Source organism: Alosa alosa, chromosome 3, assembly GCF_017589495.1.
Source record: "Alosa alosa isolate M-15738 ecotype Scorff River chromosome 3, AALO_Geno_1.1, whole genome shotgun sequence".
In the NCBI taxonomy this organism is placed as follows: domain Eukaryota; kingdom Metazoa; phylum Chordata; class Actinopteri; order Clupeiformes; family Clupeidae; genus Alosa; species Alosa alosa.
This window is the reverse complement of record NC_063191.1, coordinates 30,406,042-30,426,187: the sequence shown is the minus strand read 5'-3', so window position 1 is coordinate 30,426,187 and position 20,146 is coordinate 30,406,042. Positions and strand designations below refer to the sequence as shown.

Genomic DNA, 20,146 nt, shown 5'->3' with positions numbered 1-20,146 from the left:
TCCTACCAGTGGGGGCCCCTCTAGCGGGCGCAGGCCCCCGGGTTGTTAAGGCCAAGCAGCCCCCCCCAAATCTCCGCTACTGCTCATAGCCCATCTCGGCTTGTCCCCTGCACTCCAAAATCTGGAGTTTTCAATAGTGGTGCTTCGGCATCGGGCTAGCCATGCAAATAAATCACTGTTTTACACCCATTTACGAGGCTCAATGTATCTCCACACTTCATTGGTAGACTTCCGAGGGCCCTGACATTTAAAACGAGACATTGAGAACTTTGAAAAAGCACTGGTAGTTTATTTACAAAGACGATTTATACAGACAGTATCTTCACGAAGTTTAGCATTTGCAGCCATCTTGAATTTAGTCACGATAAGTCGAGCAACGAGTAAGAATTAACAGGTATGATAAGGTATCAGATTCCAAAAATAATTCAGTGGAAATGCATGGATTCCAGTTGCTGCTACTGAAAGAAACTGGAATCCATGCATTTCCACTGAATTATTTTTGGAATCCCACAGGAGATTGCAAATAAATCTAACTGATCAAAAGCAGCAGAGACAGCACATTATGACAATCTTTAAATTCACAAAGTCTCCAGTCATTTAACACCTGCTAGAGTTGACTGTAGCTCAGAATGCAATCGGTTGCCATAGGCCATCCTAAAATCCAGCGATAAAACAAAGCATGAACTCATGAGCGTCTGTCTGCCCTATATGTACTGTATATCCTCTGATTTTAATGTTTACAGATATCTAGGCAATATTTGTAACATTTATTTTGTATTTGGCCTGTTATAAAATCATGTATTGAACAATTTAAACACATTGTGAACCCCAAAGTTGGAGACATGCATAATATAGACATTGCTGCATATATAAAACCGGATTACTCTGGAATGGCAAACTGTACAGGGGAATGCTTTACACCTTTGTGTCCGGTAAGGTCTGCTGTTTACAGACATCCCAACATGCAAAAAGTCATTTCAGGGAGGCATCACGCCCCCAGTTTGGTCTTTTCATGTAGCCTTGGCAACTAGCCACCTAGTAGACTATAGGCATGAATAATGCACATGAATTGACACTTGTTAAACTCACCTCAACATGTCTTTTGCAATCATTTAACCCGCCATGGGCAATGCTAAAGTCACTGTTACAAACAGTGCAGCGTGCAAGAATAGTATAGATCTCGTAATTATGAGATAACCTGATTTTTTTTTTTTTGTGATGTTAATGCAATGCGCCACCGTATTAGGGAGCCACTATCAATATGCTGGAGACTCCCGGAAGAGACTGTCTCTTAATTATGAGATAAGGATAGGATCCATGCTGAGGATCTAAACAGCCTTTCAATAAAAGAAAGCACATATTTCCTACTGATTTCCTGCTTTGAATGACTTTCGTACTTTGAGAGATTACAAGGATACAAGGATACAAGGAAGTTTGTCACATGCATATAGTTACTGGAAGTAAGAAATGCAGTGAAATTATGTCTGGTGTCAGCCTATTTGTGCAAAGTGGGAGGGTAAAAAGTGCAGTAGAAGAGGGGTTTAGTAGATTAAGTGGCAAGGGCTGCATAAGAAAGGTGGGGGAGGATTGGAATTGGGGGGCACCAACAAGGAGCACCCAAGAGCAACAGGGCAAGGAAAAACTCCCTTACCAAGGAAGAAACCTTGGGCAGATCCACGGCTCAAGGGGGCTAACCCAACTGCCAGGGTCTTGGTGTGTGTGTTGGGGGGGTGACAGGGGAGATGGGATAGTGTGCTGTGTATGTGGGGAGAGGGTAGTGTGCAATATGTGTGTTGGAGAAGCTTCCTCATGAGACAATGTGCTATGTATTGGGGGGGGGGGGTGATGAAGATGTGTGTGTGGGGCGGGGAGGGAGTGTAGCAGTGACTGTGTGTGTGTGTGTGTAGTGTGTGTGTGGGTAGGTGGGGGCAGTGTGCTGTAAGTATGTAGAGGATGTGTGTTGAAGAAGATCCTGAAGACAATGTGCTGTGTATGTAGGGAGGTGTGCTGTATGTATGTGAGGTGATGACAGTGATGATGTAAGTGTGTGTGTTTTTTGTTTGTGTGTTGGGGATGGGGGTGGGGTGGGGGGGGGTGGCAGAAAGGCTAGGCAATCAAGGACATGGGTAGATGGAGGAGAAATCAAAAATAATAAATAAAAAGTTCTATGGAGATGTGCAAAAGTTGGAGAAAGTCAGATATGTATGTATGTGTGTGTGTGTGTGTGTGTGTGTGTGTGTTTTGACGTGTGATGAAATAAGAAAATAAATAACGTGTGATGAAATTAGGTCTGTAGCATAGGGTGAGGGATGTAAAAGTGCTAAAAGTCTTGTGTGTGTGTGTGTGTGTGTGTGTGTGTGTGTGTGTGTGTGTGTGTGTGTGTGTGTGTGTGTGTGTGTGTGTGTGGGTGGGGGTCATGAGTGCTGAGGAGTGAATGAGTGCAAAGTCAGTATACTGTAGTGTGAGTTCAGAGTTGGGAAATGTTTGAGAGTGCTGAGGAGTGAATGTGTGCAAAGTCAGTATAGTGTGAGTTCAGATTAACATGTCTTTAAGTGGCATGAAAAATAAGCCTGTCAAATCGCCAACAACCCCAAAGCAAAGAGTAAGCTTCTATAGGCTACTCTTTGCCCAAAGGCAATACAATGTTGCACGTTACAGTCCTAACCAGTAGGTGGAGGTACTACTACGCTTAGGGCTACCTCCATCCACGTTGTCACACGCACGCCTATTGTTTATTTTGTGCAGCTAGGCTACTTGTTCAAGTGGCATTGATGAGTTAAACAGTCACATTTTTTCTACACGTATTATATTGAGAGAAATAGTCAGTTGTAAACAAAGAACTCTTCTTATGTAACCCTTTCGTAAATGGACTGAAGTTGGATCTACATATCTACTTTTATTGATTATGCTAACCGTTAGCATCTCTATGGGATTTCTCATATACATTAGCCATAAGCTAACACATTAGTTTCTATTCTGTAACTTGAAATGCTAGTCTTCATGATTGCTCTTAAACAAAACATCGAAGGAAATAACTGAGATGTACTCTGTTGGTCTGCATAGTTTTACAGTGAATCCTAAGTAAAGGTTTGAAAGGAACTTCAGCTTCAGACTTTCTCTTGGGAAGCTTAGGTCTTCTCTAATAGACCATGTCATTGCCTCACACAAGTGTACTGGGGGCAGAATTGATATTGATTGTAATTATGAGATACGAGATAATTACCTCATAATTACGAGATAATCTGATTTTTTTTTTTGTGATGTGAATGCAATGCGCCACCGTACCCGGACACCCACAAATTAGATAAAATCTCCCGGAATCTAGAGTGAGCGATTAAGAGAGCGCATGCGAGAGCGCGTGTGCATGTGAGTGTAGCACGCACCGCACACGACGGGAGAGAGAGAGAGAGGGGTGGTGCGTGTGTGCCTGAGCGCATCCAAGACAGAGAGCATCCTGATCCTTCTGTGTTTATTCTGATATATGGTTTGTCATGTGTTGAGGGAAAGTTCGTGAAGTATTCCACCAAGATGAATGGGTAGGAAGACGGGCGCAGAATGTTATATGATTAAATTAAAGTTATTTTTCTCGCGAACTGTTTACCACAACAACTAATGACTAACATTGTTTAAAAGCTAAGAAAAAGCTATTTCATGTGATAGATGTGATGTCTGTGATGAGTTGGCTACTTCGCAAGTAGTTCAGCAAAGAATGGGTGAATTTGGACGCACTCTCTTTTTGTGCGCTGTCACTTTCTCCACTGCATAAAAGACTAAATTAATTTGCGCTGTTTCAAGCTTTTTCAAAGTTCTGGGATGAGGGAGATTTCACCCCCGAGATTTTTTTTAAAATTCTGGCTTCTAAACAAACCATTTTAACGAAATTTGGGTGGGACAGAAATACCTTTACAGAGCAAGCAGCTCTGGCCATATCGGCTCTGGCTCACATGATGTACGTAAATGCATTATCGCTTTACTACCCAACACGCGAACAAGAAAGAAAAGAAAAAAGAAACCAATGAGCTTATGTCGTGATTTCCAATAGGTCTAGGCCTAGAGAAGAGACAGCTATGGTAACCTAACAATTAGGATTTGCTTACACTGCTGTTTGGTCGTCCTAAACTTTGACGATCCATACTCGCATTAACTGAATCTTATCAACCCGAACTGCGATGTTACAAACAGAGTGACTGTAGGATGCAATGCCTAATCTCACTGCCTTCGGCATAACTGCTAACAGTGCGCCGATTACTGTTAAACACCTGAAAAATATTAAGCTGCTGTTTTCTTTTCATGACGAGCACTACGGCTTAAATGATTGAAGACTGAATGGAACGTTGCGTTTTTAAGCGCCAGAACTGCTTATCACGTCGTGACAAAGTTTACACCAATCATCTTCTAATGTATCCTTATGTTGAGATGTCCATTCTCTATGCCCTAGGCTATCATTTGTGCGCAAAGCATGTTTCAATTAAGACAGTATACAAGCTATTTTTATTGTTGTAATATTGCAGTAAATGTTGAGAAATGCCAGGACGTGTCTGTGTATTCAGTATAGCACAGCACCTCTGCCATAATTCTCATTAGGCATGGGCTTCTTTTCGTCTATGTACGCCAAACACACCTAAAGTGTTTCTACCCAAAGAGAGCAATTTTCATGTCATCTGACAATAGACCACACTTCCAGACAAAGACACTGTACCATTCAGTAACTCCAGCCATTTACATTGGTAATTAAATGACTGGACAGGCTTTTACCTGGCATGCCCTCTAAATAATCTATTAGCAGTGAGGTCACTTTTGAAGATGGGATGGGATTGAAGACTTGGGATAGATTTATACCGTTTTGAAAAAAATGTGCGGAAAAAAAATGATGTGTGGGTCTAGGTAAAAAAAATTAATTTTCCTGAAAACTATTGAAATGGATTTATAGCGTTTTGGAAAAGAGCTCCTCACATATAAGCCTAACAGCTGTTTTGAGTTAAGGCTATGTCATTTTAATCTGAAAGAAATGTCACATTGCAACCATGCTTAAATTCTGCTCACATGCATATTTATTATAATGTATTATAATACAATATTCAGTATTCCCCCAATAGGTTGCTACTTGACAGGAATTAGATTTCTACTTGTACTTATATCATGGTATTGTTCATTCCTCCAATACTGAATAATCCGAATGGATAATTGAGATCTACTCGTCGGAACCCACATCTATACAACTAACCACTTAACAGCAAAATGTATGACACAAGTTAGTGTCCAGGAACAGGTGTAGGACAGACCTATTACATTGGTGGTGTAATGTTGGCCATTCCAACTTAGACCTGTGTGGAACTACCATTACCATTACCTCGGTCATACACAAGAAAATGTCAACCAACATAATCAATTGTGGATTCATCAACATATAGGTATTTGCCTACCTTCAAAATCATGTATAACAAAAGTCACTGGGGGCCCATTCAATGGTGTGTATTTCATCTCAACCTTTCCAGGTCCAGAAACCACAAAGTCTGTTGCTTTGTACTGTAGAAAGAGGTGAAAGTTAAAGGAATACATTCATAACTTCATAAAATACCATGAACAAATCACAGGAGATATCTAGATGTAAACTTCTCGTACTTCTCAAATTAAAAAAAATAATCTTTATTCATGACATTCTAAAGGCCTTATTGAGCCTAAATTGTGGATGGTATGTTTACTATGTTTACTTCAGAGCACAAGACTTATCATAAAACTAATTTTCTAAACACTGGACAGAAATTGTGGCCTAAAAAATGTTGACAATAGGAAACGTATGTGAGGATTGGTCTGAAGATCATCAGTGCAGTGTACAAACTCTGTGACCTGTGAAAACTTGTAATTGATTTTGGTGTGTTAACGTCACCGTAATTTTATTTGAACCTAGGGCATATGGTTCAAAAGTTACGGACATGGATGGAACTCCAGATTTGACCCACTGCTGGCACTACAGCACTTCAGGTTCAGACATGACACTTGAAATGAATACACATTAAATTAATCGAGTGACCGTCCCCAATCAGTCTAGCAAATGTTACAACTTTTTTCCATACGGTGTAAACTCTCAATACAGTGGAAAGAAGATGAATAAATATAGCTGCAAGTAGCAATGAGGGGGTCAAGCAGCCAGCAGGCCCAGAGTTGCCATGGCAACTTGAGGCTATTACATCAGACATATGGTTGTAAGTGTGGGTATCATATCTGCTAAGTACATCATAATGGAATGACATGTCGCCACCTCATTCGTCCAAAGTCAAAAGTAGAATTCCGCAGAGTTACAGCCATACACTATAAAGGTTGAAATGTTACGAGGTTAAGGTCAAGCTTTTATGATATTAACCCTTTGCAGACGACTCATTCTAAATTCGGTACCCCAATTACCGGAGACGTTCAGTCTAATAGCTCCGCCATGCCCCAACCGATTTTCTTAATGGAAACTTCCTTATAAATGTCACATCATAAGCTTTCTGGGGATATGATTGGTTAAGGGATTTGTGGCGCGAATTTCTTTTACTACGTGAAGATAAAATCAAGAGTTAATGTCTCCTTCCACTAGAGGAGCAAGCAGCACTATGCTATGATCGTTCATCTTCACATCATCTGAAGGAGAAACAGCTGGATCAACTAAGGTAAAACAAGTTTATTACTTGTTATCCATGTTATTACTTTATTAAAATCATTTTAAAAGTTATTTTTGCAGGTAATAACACTGTGTACAGTATGTATGGCCGTAACATAATGCCTGTGTGAGTTAATTTCAGCTGATAATGATAGCTGGCATTTTAGCACACCGTAACCTTTAGTGAACTTATTATTTTTAGTAATTTTTGGGGGGTTACTATATGTCAATCAAGATTAGAGACCTACTAAGACTGACACTTTAAACTCTAGCTTGTCAAACATCTGACATGAATGACAATGACGTTACGTTACCGACGTGAGGACTATGTTGATCACTGATGGTGTAATGTAAGGATTTTATTCATTGCTTTTTTAAAGACGGAGGAGAAAAATAGACCCGTGATACCTGATCACCATGAGCATGTCTACCTATGATGATTGGCTTGATCCAGCCAGGAACTAGCCGTGGGATGTTTTGACAGATGATGGCCTCACGGAACACTGTGCCGCCCAGGATGTTGCGGATAGTGCCATTGGGTGATCGCCACATTTGTTTCAGCTTGAATTCCTCCACACGCTTCTCATCTGGAGTAATGGTGGCACATTTGATGCCCACATTGTATTTCTGAACAGCCTCAGCTGCATCCACGGTCACCTGATCGTTAGTTGCATCACGATTCTCGATTCCCAGGTCATAGCTGCAAATAATGGGTAAGACGGTAACACTTTAGATTAGATCAGGTGATTGTGACAGGGACTGAGGAAGCTACCTAAGGAACACCATCAAATAATAAAAAAAGTGTGATTTCCACAATGAAATGTTGTGTATACATAGTTATGGACCACCAGCAAGTAAAGAAAACATAATTTCAGATTTAATAGCACTTATTATACGGCTCTTCACAATGCTAGTAGAACGCTCTATTGACTTTAAATGGGATTTCCCATCGTTCTACGGTCAAATATATTCATGTAATTACCACTGAATCATATAATTACCGCTGTCAACGGGTTTTGGCAACGGGTTTTGTGCTTCTGATTTACGTCTTTCATATCACTCCGGAAGTAGTCTGGTCACTTCTTGTAATGGAACTTCATTCAAACGTTAAAACAGACGGTTGATCAGCTGTGTTCTAAAGAATGTTTGATTCAAGTTCAGCATGTGTTGCGAACTATTTGTTTCTCAGTAAAGCCACAATGAAACGGTAACAAATAAATGTAAAGAGACATATAATGTGCAGTGACGTTGGAAGTGGGGTTGCAGTGCGTGCGGTCGCACCCCCACCCGCGAAGCACACTAAGACACTTGTCATTTTCCTTGTAGACAGGCCCATGGCTACACTAGACAGGCAACTGTGTTCTGTTCCCAGAGCATGCTTTCTCTGTCTATGATCTGCAGGCTTAGGGCCTCCTCGACAAGGAGATTGTCAACCAATGGTAAAACACGTATACCATAGCCCTCATTGCAGCTGTGGCCACATAGTTCACCTGGAACCAATAATCAAGGTAGTATACACCTTTGCCTCTGGCTTAATAAGTCATCAGTGGAGTCACATATACATTCTGACATTACCACCAATGACAGAGTGTTCTCCTACACTTCCGCATTGGCAGGTAATAAGCCAACAATACAGCACAAGCAGAGCTGGTGCATGCATTGTGACACAAAGAGAATTATCAGCGGATTGAGGCTTCACGTCCACATTTACACTGGCAAATGGCAGGTTCCCAATGACCTCTGCTTAAGCAGTGAGTCAGTGGTATTAAGCTGAGTTTGACACAGTGACACCATCAGCAGGACGAGGCTCCCATGTCAGCACAGTGTTTCCCACAGAATGTGATTGCATTTGTGGCGGTAGCATGACTTTGACAACGGGGGTTAAAATAAAGGTTCATACTTTTCCTTGGGACAAGCATTTTTGAGTCTTGGAAAACACTTTTCCATTTACATCGGGATTTTGCAAACATTCACAGTGTCAGAGTCAATAAAATGAGCCCTGCATGAATAACGAAATTGACAAGCAGCTATAAGTAAGCATGCTAAACTCGACATCCAAACAGTATTCTAACGTTAGTTGAGATACTGCTTGATTGCATAACTTAACTTAGTCTCCTCAATGTACTATGTTGTGATAAGACCTTAGCAGAGTTAACTTTAAAATCAGCAGTTTTGAACAAATTTGCGCAGCATTGTCACGATGCTAAGCGGATTTAATAACAATTTAGCCCGCCGTCTTCTATGCAATGGTTCTTTATTGATCAATAAAGTATCTATCTATCTATGTGGCAACAACAATTCTTCACCAATTGTTAATGTTTTGTTAAATGCACATGTAGAGTAGGGTCAACGGGCTCGTTATGAGAGAGAGCGAGACGGGGCAAGGAAAGGCTGCAGCATAAAAAGCGCAGCTCAATGAAAGGATTTTCTCTTATCTTTAATTTAAATAGTACAACATACAAAATTAATGTGTGGCGGCCTGTTTTGATTTCGTAGCACCCTACCACAGATTAGTCAACGTATGGGAAACACTGCTGCATATGGCATTAGAGCCGATAGCGGGTTCCTCGAACACGTCTGTTTCAGCAGCAATACAGGCGAAATGTACTACAAAAACTCTACTCTACAGCGACTGGTTGGTTTGCATACACATTCAGCACAAAGTTTTAAGGCTCAATGAACAGTGGTAGCTCGCTGACGCTGGGTTTTCTTCAATTTGTATAGCCAACGATAACATTGGCTAGACAAATGCCCATCGGCCGATTCTAATCCTCAGTGGACAGCGGCAACTTGCTGGCGCAAGACAATTCTCACATGTGTGAAGCTGAGGCTCAGAGCAGGCTACAGACGAACTGTTGACATCCAGATTGTAAAAGCAGGCAAAGCACTGCCTGGAGGCAGATAGAGCTTTAACATGTCTGTGCCATTGTTACCCCAAAGGGAGCCACACTCAGATTTTTTGTACGGCCAGTTGCCTGACCCTTATAGCAGATGAACAGCTTGTCAGTCCTGCGAAAGATCGGTGTATGCACAAAGCGCTCGAAGTAGCCATTTCTCTCCCTGATGAACATTGGGGTATTTCAATTACTCTGCTCTTAACCCTTAAAGGTGTAGGTTTTTGAACGTTCTAAGTTCCGCAACAATTGAAGGTTCTAAAATTCTGTTGAATTCAATGAACCCAGATATTCTTTAGAACGTTCATTTCTCAACATTCCCTCCTTACTCCTTTAAGGGTTAAGGGCTAAGGCCAGTGCCTTGGGCTGGTAAAATGGATTCGCGACCATGTAACACCTGATGTGAAATCCAATGTTCAATCACTCACCCACTTGACCACAGTCAGGGCAAGGACAAGGGCTGTTTTGAGTGATGGTAAATTCAGCTGAATTTCTTCCAGAGGCTCGGAGGGTACACTGGAGAGAGCTTTCGGCAACACCGTAAGGTTCCACGGGAGTATTGTTGTGGTGGTCAGTGGCCAGAGGCAGTAGTCACCTCTTAACCCTTAAAGGAGTACCGTCACGGAATGTTGAGAAATGAACGTTCTAAAGAATATCTGGGTTCATTGAATTCAACATAGAATTTTAGAACCTTCAATTGTTGCGGAACTTAGAACGTTCAAAAACCTACACCTTTAAGGGTTAAGAGCAGAGTAATTGAAATACCCCAATGTCTTAATTCTGCCTTTGTGAAATACCAGAGGGGTATTTCACAAGGCAGAATTAAGACATCCAAGATAAGTGATAAAGCGAGGTCTGACATAGCGTTGTCTGGTCATCCTAGCTCAACTCGCTTCACTAATGCCAATCCAGGATGAGTAGGAGCGACTATGTCAAGCCAGGTGTAAGTAATTCAGGATGTGTGCGCCTTCTCGCTTCTGCTCCAAAGTGCCCACGGTTGGAATAAAAAAGACGCGGAAAATAGCGTCGTTCACACAAAGTGAACAACTGCTTTTGATATACTGTAGACCAGTGGTTCTCAACCTTTTTTCAGTGATGTACCCCCTGTGAAATATTTTTTCAGCCAAGTACCCCCTAACCAGCGCACAAGAATTACCGCTACACTTCAACCACGATGCCATCGTTTGAGTTTTGACAGTGAATGACAGGTGATGGCGGGTGGCATGTGACAGGTTGGGTCGAACCATCCTGGTATGGGGGTGACTGGGTTTTTCAGGATAATGAAATTGAATAGCCTACTGAAATATAAAATTAATTTTATGAACTTATATTTTCCTGAAATATTTATTAAATAATTGTTTTTAAAAGTATTTTTGCATGGATTCTACTTTTCAAATATATGTATATTTAAATTTTTCATGTATTAGTACTAGCATTTTATTTTGATATTTAAAGAATTAAAAATATAAAAAGCGTTTTATACAAATTCTTATATTTTGACTTACACCACAGCAAGCTCATAGCTCTACATGCATTTCATGTGTGTAGGGCAGACCGTCATGAATATGGCAATATCATCATCAGACATGTGGTGTGCGCCTTACAGAAATAAGTCCCATTTCTTTTTAATTTAGTGATTAAAAATGACCTTTCTGCGACTATCTGTGACAGAACTGATCTGACCTGACTGAACCCGAGTTTGCGTGTTAGCCAATGTGTCTATGGTGTCTGCACCTATGACTCTCTACAACTTTTTACTGCATTGCCATGAACAAAGTAAAGGCAAAGGTGTTTCTTTGTCGAACAAATTGGGATGCAATGTAGGGCTCGAGCCTTGAATTGGATGCCATGCAAGAATTTGCTAGAATCCCAAAACCGGATTATTAACATTCTTTGCCACAGAGAAACACACAATAGCTTTGGATAATAAACATGCTTTGCCACAAAAACAGACAAAAACGTGAGGTAAGTCGAGCTATATGAAGTTATTATTTTGCTGTCACTTCATCTGTTTTATAACCCAGAAGGATGTACTTGGTATCAAATGATAGCTCTGTGTCTCCTCTTTCAGACATGCGTGGCATATCTATGCGATCACAGGTCCGCGAGTAATTCTAACGAGAGTAATAGGTGTGCGGCGTTGTTTTTTGTACATGACGTTATTATTTTGCAGACACTTCGTCTGTTTTCATAAGCCAGAAAGATCGACATACTTGGTACCAATGGATAGCCCGGTGTCTCCTCTTTCATCTGATATGCTTGCCATATCTATGCGTTCACGGGTTCGCGAGTAATTCAAACGAGAGTATAATGGGTGCGCAGGTGAACGCAGAGAAGTGTAGACTGTAAATATGATGCAATTTGATTTAATTTCATGATTTTTGTTTTTTTTATTTTCATACTTTGACGTACAGACAAATGCGTGGTCTAGTTGGAAAGCCCCACTTTTGCTCTGTCACACAATAACGGTTTCATCTCACTGTGATGAACAGTTGCGGAGTAATGTAACAGAGAAGAAAGGGTTTGTTTGACAGACTTTGCGTCAATTGGGTTCTAAGGGTTAAAATCTCACGTACCCCCTGGAGTGCCTTCACGTACCCCCATTTGAGAACCACTGTGGTAAACCAACTGAATGCAAATTTACATATGCACCCACGTGTGAGTGCTTCCTTGTCTCGGCACGCAACATCATTAAGAAAGTGCTTGCCACTGCAAAGATGCACATTTGATATACCTTAATATTATAGTTGAAAATACCTTCGAAAACTTGCCCCTCCACTTCCAATCAACTACAGTAGGCTATTCATCAAACGTCTATCAATAAAATAAGCAAGCAATGAGTAGGCCTATGTTAATAATTATAAGGCTATCACAATTAAAACAATAACCATATGGTAGTAGGCAGACAATCTGTTTTGTTTTGCGAGCAAATACATTTAGCAAATAGTTTATAAATGGAACTAGAAAATGTAATTTCGAGGAAATTACCAGTGCATGAAAATATAAACATACTGTATATTAACATAAAATGCCAAACAAACTTTTATTTGGAAACAATTGGCAGGAGTCATAGTTGATAACTGACAGTTGAAATGGCTGAACAGTTAAATAGTTGAGTAGTTTAAATAGTTAAATTATTCAATAGTGAATTATTGTAGTGAGGACATGCATTTTGAAACAGTTGTGGTAAGAGAGCCAGATTGTATGATTAAAGCCTGAGACAGAGTATATAGTTTAAAAGTTGAATGTAGATAGGTGGATGAGAATGGTTTGAAGAGGATGAATGGATAGAAAGTTGGATGGAATGTGCCTTATATCCTTGTAGAATGGAGACACAGAGAGAGTTGGCCTAGTTAAGCAGAAAGCAGTTGATACAGGTGCAATCAGTTTAACTGGCCCTTTGATGGGTCCTAGTAGTGAGCAGCTGGAAGATGATACAGGTGCAAATCAAGTTCATTAGTCCATTGTGATGTCATAGTGCTAATACAAAGTCTATGGGGAAAAATAAGCTTGTTTTTTAGTAACATCTCAAAAAGTATAAAGTTTACAAAAGTGAAAAATACATTCCCCACATGTCCTTTTCAAGACCTACGTTACAAAGTTTGAACGAAGTTTCTACGTTAAACGGTTAAAGCTGAATTTGACGCAGAAATTTGGTGGGAAGAATAACTAGAAATGCAATTCCAAGGAATTACCAGTGCATGAAAATGCTAAAGTTGTGATGTAAAATATCATACAGAATAAAAACAAACTATATTGGTTGCTTGGTAGATGAGGTTTAATATAGTTGGAATGACTGAACAGTTAAATAGATAGGTAGATAGTGTAAGGTTAAATTATTTAGGTAGATAGTTGACGATAACTGACAGGTGGAATGGCTCTAATGTTTTCTAGCAGTTATGCCATGTTAACAAAGATAATAGTGCTAACCAAGTTACTTAACTTAGTTAATTTAGCTAATGTTTTCTAGCTGTTTTTTTTAAATGTTAATAATGCTAATGCTGTTAACTATGTTAACTATATAACTTAGCTAATAATCTATAACAGTTATGCTAAAATACTAAGAATGCTAACATGTTAACCATATGACTTAGCTATTCCTTTTTAGCAGTTATACTAACAATGCTAACCATATTACTTAGCTAACTTAGCTAATGTTTTCTAATAGTTTAGTCAAAACTATAATAATAACTATGCTAACAATGTTAACTAGCATGCTAACAATGTTAACTATGTTAACCATGTGACTTAGCTAACCTAGCTAATCATATTTAGCAGTTATGCTAACTAGCATGCTAACTATGCTAACATGTGACTTAGCTAACCTAGCTAACCATTTTTAGCAGTTATGCTAACTATGCTAACTAACATGCTAACCATGTTACTTAGCTAATCATTTTTAACAGTTTTGTTAAAAATGCTAACTAACATGTTAACTATGTTAACCATGCTAACTAGCTACAGTGGGTAAGAGTCATAGTTGATGACAAGTAACAGTTACAATGGCTGAACAGTTGAAAAGTTCAGTAGTTTAAAGGGTTAAATTGTTTAACAGTGAAATATTGTAGTGAGGACTTTTATTTTGAAAGCAGTTTTGAGGAAGCAGTTGAACAGGATGTGTAGTCCTAATAAGGCCAGTTTGTATGCTTAAAGCCTGAGACTGGCAGTTGATCCAGGTGGCCTGAACACCTGCCATAGGATTCTAATTGCTTAACGTATGTAAGAGGTCACAATCAGCAATGTTAAGTCTATGGGGATTTTTAAAAAGTTTTAATAGTTTAAAAAGTATAAAAGTTGAAAAGACATACCAACCTGATCTGTTTGAAGACCTACATTATAAAGTTTGAATAAAGTTGTGATGTAAAATATAATGTATAGTTAAAATAGATAATACAGAGATGGTTACTACGGTGATGCTAGGATAGACATGGTGGCTGCATAGCTTAATAAAAGTTGATAGTTTAAAGTAGACTGTTTAAAAGTTGAATGTAGATAGTTTAAAAGTTGTTGACAGACTGGAAGTTTAATGAATGTGTATAGGTAGATATTTGTGATAATTTGGCCAAAGAAAGTTGAAATGGCTCTATAGTTTGCTAGCAGTTATGCTAAGATTTTTTAACTATGCTAACCATCTTTACTTAGCTAATGTTTTATAGCAGTCTTGTAATGCTAACTATATTAACATCTTTACTTAGCCAACTTAGCTAAAATGTTCTAGCAGTTTTCTTTAAACATGCTAACTATATGTTAGCAATCTTAACATGCTAACTATGTTAACCATGTGACTTAGCTAACCTAGCTTATAATTTTTTAGTAGTTATCTTTAGCTAGCATCTTCTTGATATTAACATCTTTAACTATCTTAACCATGTGATTTATTAACCTAGCTAATAATTTTTTAGTAGTTATGCTAACTATGCTAACTAGCATCTTTACCATGCTAACTATCTTAACCATGTTACTTAGCTAACTTAGCTAATCATTTTTTTAATAGTTTTCTTTAAAAATCTTGCTTAATCTTAACATCTTAACTATCTATGCTAACTAGCTACAGTGGGTAGGAGTCATAGTTGATGACAAGTAACAGTTACAATGGCTGAACAGTTAAAAAGTTCAGTAGTTTAAAGGGTTAAATTGTTTAACAGTGAAATGTTGTAGTGAGGACTTTTATTGACTTTTATGAAACAGAGGAAGCAGTTGAACAGGATGTGTAGTCTTAATAGGGCCAGTTTGTATGCTTAAAGCCCGAGACTGGCAGTTGATCAGGTGGCCTGAACACCTGCCATAGGATTCTAATTGCTTAGCGGCCGTGTTATGATGTCTGTCGGCAATGTTAAGTCTATGGGGATTTTTAAAAGTTTTTCTTTAATAGTTTAAAAAGTATAAAAGTTGAAAAGACATAGCAGCTTAGATCGTTTGAATACCTCGTTACAAAGTTTGAATGAAGTTTAACTTTAACAATGTTAACTATGTTAACCATGGACTTAGCTAACCTAGCTAATCATATTTAGCAGTTATGCTAACTAAAGCATGCTAACTATGCTAACATGTGACTTAGCTAACCTAGCTAACCATTTTTAGCAGTTATGCTAATCCATGCTAACTAACATGCTAACCATGTTACTTAGCTAATCATTTTTAACAGTTTTGTTAAAAATGCTAACTAACATGTTAACTATGTTAACCATGCTAACTAGCTACAGTGGGTAAGAGTCATAGTTGATGACAAGTAACAGTTACAATGGCTGAACAGTTGAAAAGTTCAGTAGTTTAAAGGGTTAAATTGTTTAACAGTGAAATATTGTAGTGAGGACTTTTATTTTGAAAGCAGTTTTGAGGAAGCAGTTGAACAGGATGTGTAGTCCTAATAAGGCCAGTTTGTATGCTTAAAGCCTGAGACTGGCAGTTGATCCAGGTGGCCTGAACACCTGCCATAGGATTCTAATTGCTTAACGGCCGTATTATGAGGTCACAATCAGCAATGTTAAGTCTATGGGGATTTTTAAAAAGTTTTAATAGTTTAAAAAGTATAAAAGTTGAAAAGACATACCAACCTGATCTGTTTGAAGACCTACATTATAAAGTTTGAATAAAGTTGTGATGTAAAATATAATGTATAGTTAAAATAGATAATACAGAGATGGTTACTACGGTGATGCTAGGATAGACATGGTGGCTGCATAGCTTAATAAAAGTTGATAGTTTAAAAGTAGACTGTTTAAAAGTTGAATGTAGATAGTTTAAAAGTTGTTGACAGACTGGAAGTTTAATGAATGTGTATAGGTAGATATTTGATATAATTTGATCTAAAGTTGAAATGGCTCTATAGTTTGCTAGCAGTTATGCTAAGATTTTTAACTATGCTAACCATCTTTACTTAGCTAATGTTTTATAGCAGTGCTAGCAATGCTAACTATGTTAACCATCTTTACTTAACTAACTTAGCTAAAATGTTCTAGCAGTTTTCTTAAACATGCTAACTATGTTAGCAATGCTAACATCTTAACTATGTTAACCATGTGACTTAGCTAACCTAGCTTATAATTTTTAGTAGTTATGTTAACTAAAGATCTTAACAAACGTTAACATCTTAACTATCTTAACCATGTGATTTTAGCTAACCTAGCTAATAATTTTTAGTAGTTATGCTAACTATGCTAACTAGCATCTTTACCATGCTAACTATCTTAACCATGTTACTTAGCTAACTTAGCTAATCATTTTAATAGTTTTGCTAAAAAATGCTAGCAATCTTAACATGCTTAACTATGCTAACTAGCTACAGTGGGTAGGAGTCATAGTTGATGACAAGTAACAGTTACAATGGCTGAACAGTTAAAAAGTTCAGTAGTTTAAAGGGTTAAATTGTTTAACAGTGAAATGTTGTAGTGAGGACTTTTATTGACTTTTTTATGAAACAGAGGAAGCAGTTGAACAGGATGTGTAGTCTTAATAGGGCCAGTTTGTATGCTTAAAGCCGAGACTGGCAGTTGATCCAGGTGGCCTGAACACCTGCCATAGGATTCTAATTGTTTAACGGGCCGTATTATGATGTCACTGTCGGCAATGTTAAGTCTATGGGGATTTTAAAAAGTTTTTCTTTAATAGTTTAAAAAGTATAAAAGTTGAAAAAGACATAGCAGCTTAGTCGTTTTGAATACCTAACGTTACAAAGTTTGAATGAAGTTTCTAAGTTAAACTGTTCAAGAGAAATAGTGTACGGAAAAAGTGGTAAGCGGAATAATAAGAAGTTGTTGCCTAGGAAGAACAGTACAGTGCATTTTCATGCACTGTAATAACACTGTAAAAAGTTGTTGTTGCCTAGGAAGAACAGTACAGTTCATGTTCATGCACTGTAATAAGAAAAAGAAGTTGTTGTTGCCTAGGAAGAACAGTACAGTGCATTTTCATGCACTGTAATAAGAAGAAGAAGAAGAAGAAGAAGAAGAAGTCTTCGGATAACAGAACAGTGCATTTTCATGCACTGTAATAAAGCTCCTTAAAAATTAGCACGGAGGTCTGATGTGAATGACAGCTAGCTGAACCAATAAGACGACATAATTACCATTAGAATTAACTTAGCTTGGCTGTTAGCCTGGTCGGGACCAGGCTAGGTGCAGAGAATAAATACCCATGGTAACTTATGTGCCATCTCTTTTGTGAAACCAAGTCAAGGCTAAATTCATCCAGGATAACCTAAAAATCCCACCTTAATCCCTTATCTAGGTTTTGTGAAATACCCCTCAGATGTGTTTTGTAGAGATGTATAAAGTTTTATTTTTTACCCTAGATCTTAACATGCATGTGATCTTCCCCAGAGGCTAATAGAGAGGAGAAATGGAGAGGTGACAGGTTGCAGAGGTTGTGTTGGAAGACCATGGATGGAAGAACAGAGGGCCGTTCCGTGAGGCACAGATTGAACCAAATTAATTCATGTGAGAGATGCAGCGATGTAACTGTTACGTCATCTGTGTCACAGTTTTGAGCGATAATGAGATCAAGCTCTTTGCTTGCTATGCGAGTCCGAGGGCTGTGGACCCGTTGTAGCTCAAAGGCATGTATGAGAGATAAGAAGTCCACAGTTTGGATTACCTAAGTCAGTGTTTCTTAATGGGTGGTTCACAAGCTCTCAAGTGGTCCGCGAGCAGACGTGGTAAAATATAATATAGAGGAGTTGTTTGCAATATTGAACCAACTTGTATGTAAATCCAAACAGTTCTGCAACACTGCCTATGTAAGCTACACCAATTTAAATCGTATTGAATTCTCTGACACAATAAGCAAGGTGTAAAGACAATAGGCAAGGTGGTTCAGTGAGTAGGCCTATTGTGTAATATACTGTTGAAGTAGATCAACTTTTTTTGTTTGTTTTTTTTAGCTAGGTGGTCTGTGAGGGTTTTCTTTATTGGTTACTGTAAGTGGTCCTTGGTCTGAAAAAGTTGGGAAACAATGATCTGGATGTTCATGTCAGATCCACACTACTTGTGGCTATTCTTTAACAAATGTTTTTATTTTATTTATTTTTTTGTCAATTTTGTTGTGTATGTACCTCACTGTGCTTCAACATTGTGTGCACATCTACACAAGATTATAAAATGTTATGGAAGTTGTTGTTGATCTGGCAAGCTGTACAAATTATCAGATGCTGTATTTGATTGTTTCATATTCAGATTGTTGTTAAATGCAGTGCTCAAAATGCCATGCCTATATGTAAATAAGGTGATGCAAATACTTGCAGAGATTTGTGCTAAAAGCCTGAAATGCTAGTCTGGAGTTATGCCATGATATAATGCACTTTGGCCAGGCTCTAACAATTTTCTGTGCAAAAGGTCATTGACATATCACGTGGCCAGAACTGGCAGGTCTAATATCTAAAGAGCAAGCAAGCTTGTTAAACCAGAATTGAGATGGCATGTTTGTCTGACACAGACATCTCACCTATGTAACTCCATGTCAACGTAGGGAAAGATTAGCTTTTCTTTGATCAGCTCCCAAATAATTCTGGTCATTTCATCTCCTTGCATTTCAACCACAGGTCCTGCCTTGATTTTCTTTGACATTTCAAAACCTGTGTCAATAAAGAGAAATAGTCCATTGTCATTGTGCTATGTTGGTAATCATGTGTAGCCTACATCAGTGAAAAAGCATAAGCACCAAACTACCGGAGGACAATCAAACATTTCGAAACACGAATGGAGGATAATATGCATGACACGGAGGGAAGGAAAAACATCAAGAATTTATCTCATATGTCTGCTGAATAACAAGTGTATGGAAGCTAGACAATGCACAAAACAGTCCCTTTCTAAGACAGAATTCACTGATGCCACATATTTCTATTCCGGTCACGACATGTCCTGCAGTAGGCTAGTCAATTGCTCGAACATTTTCGTAACGTTATACTTAGACTCAGACTTTACAGAAGTTATTAAGCGTTATTTCTTCATTGACCATTCATAATAGCTAACCAAGTTAGCATATCGTTTGCTACTGACAAAATGAAGGCTGGGATTATACAGCAAGAAACTTTTAATGCAGCTTTATCCGCATACTCTTACCTTGCTCTGGACGTAAACACAGAAAACAATAGTGGTAATAACAGGTAGCTAGTTCTTTTTCAGACTTTCAGACTGCTAAAGGACAGCTGACTACTACTGCAACGTCAGTGGTATGAACATACTGCCAGGACCCGTCTATGGCCCGTTTACTATGGCCTGTTCACTTCCCCGCCCCTCCTCCGGGAGGGCGTAGTTTCCGGAAGTAAGTTTCCCATTCATTTATCCCATCGACGTCTGGGAAAATCCGTATTAAAGAGTTTTAGACCATGAGCTAACGAGCTACGACGTAACTCATGAGCATACAACCAGAGAATGTCTAATAAGGATACAACATATCATTTCGAGTGAAAAAACGAGCAGAAAATCCCCCAAAAATATAAGACTATGTACATATTTTCATGTCGAGCGAAGGAACTACTCATCCCATAAACTACCGCGCCTCTTTCAATCTGACAGCCACGCACACCTTTTCCTTCAGCTAGTTCAATCAGAGGCCTTATTAGACATTCTCTGGTTCAATCAACAGTTAACCTAGACAGCACCGTATTTTGCTT

General features: G+C 38.7%; 1 protein-coding gene across 1 annotated transcript in view; it reads right to left on the bottom strand.

Annotated features, from left to right (window-relative positions):
• Nucleotides 1–19,759, bottom strand: part of idh1 (isocitrate dehydrogenase (NADP(+)) 1) — a 38,946-nt gene extending 19,187 nt beyond the window's left edge. The window contains exons 1-4 of the mRNA XM_048238629.1: nt 19,593–19,759; nt 18,973–19,102; nt 7,049–7,340; nt 5,424–5,526 (exon numbers count right to left, since the gene is read on the bottom strand). Of these exons, the coding sequence (XP_048094586.1) occupies nt 5,424–5,526; nt 7,049–7,340; nt 18,973–19,094 (517 nt within the window). The 5' untranslated portion in view covers nt 19,095–19,102; nt 19,593–19,759. The remainder of the gene's footprint in view (nt 1–5,423; nt 5,527–7,048; nt 7,341–18,972; nt 19,103–19,592) is intronic.
• Between the last annotated feature and the right edge of the window lie 387 nt (nt 19,760–20,146).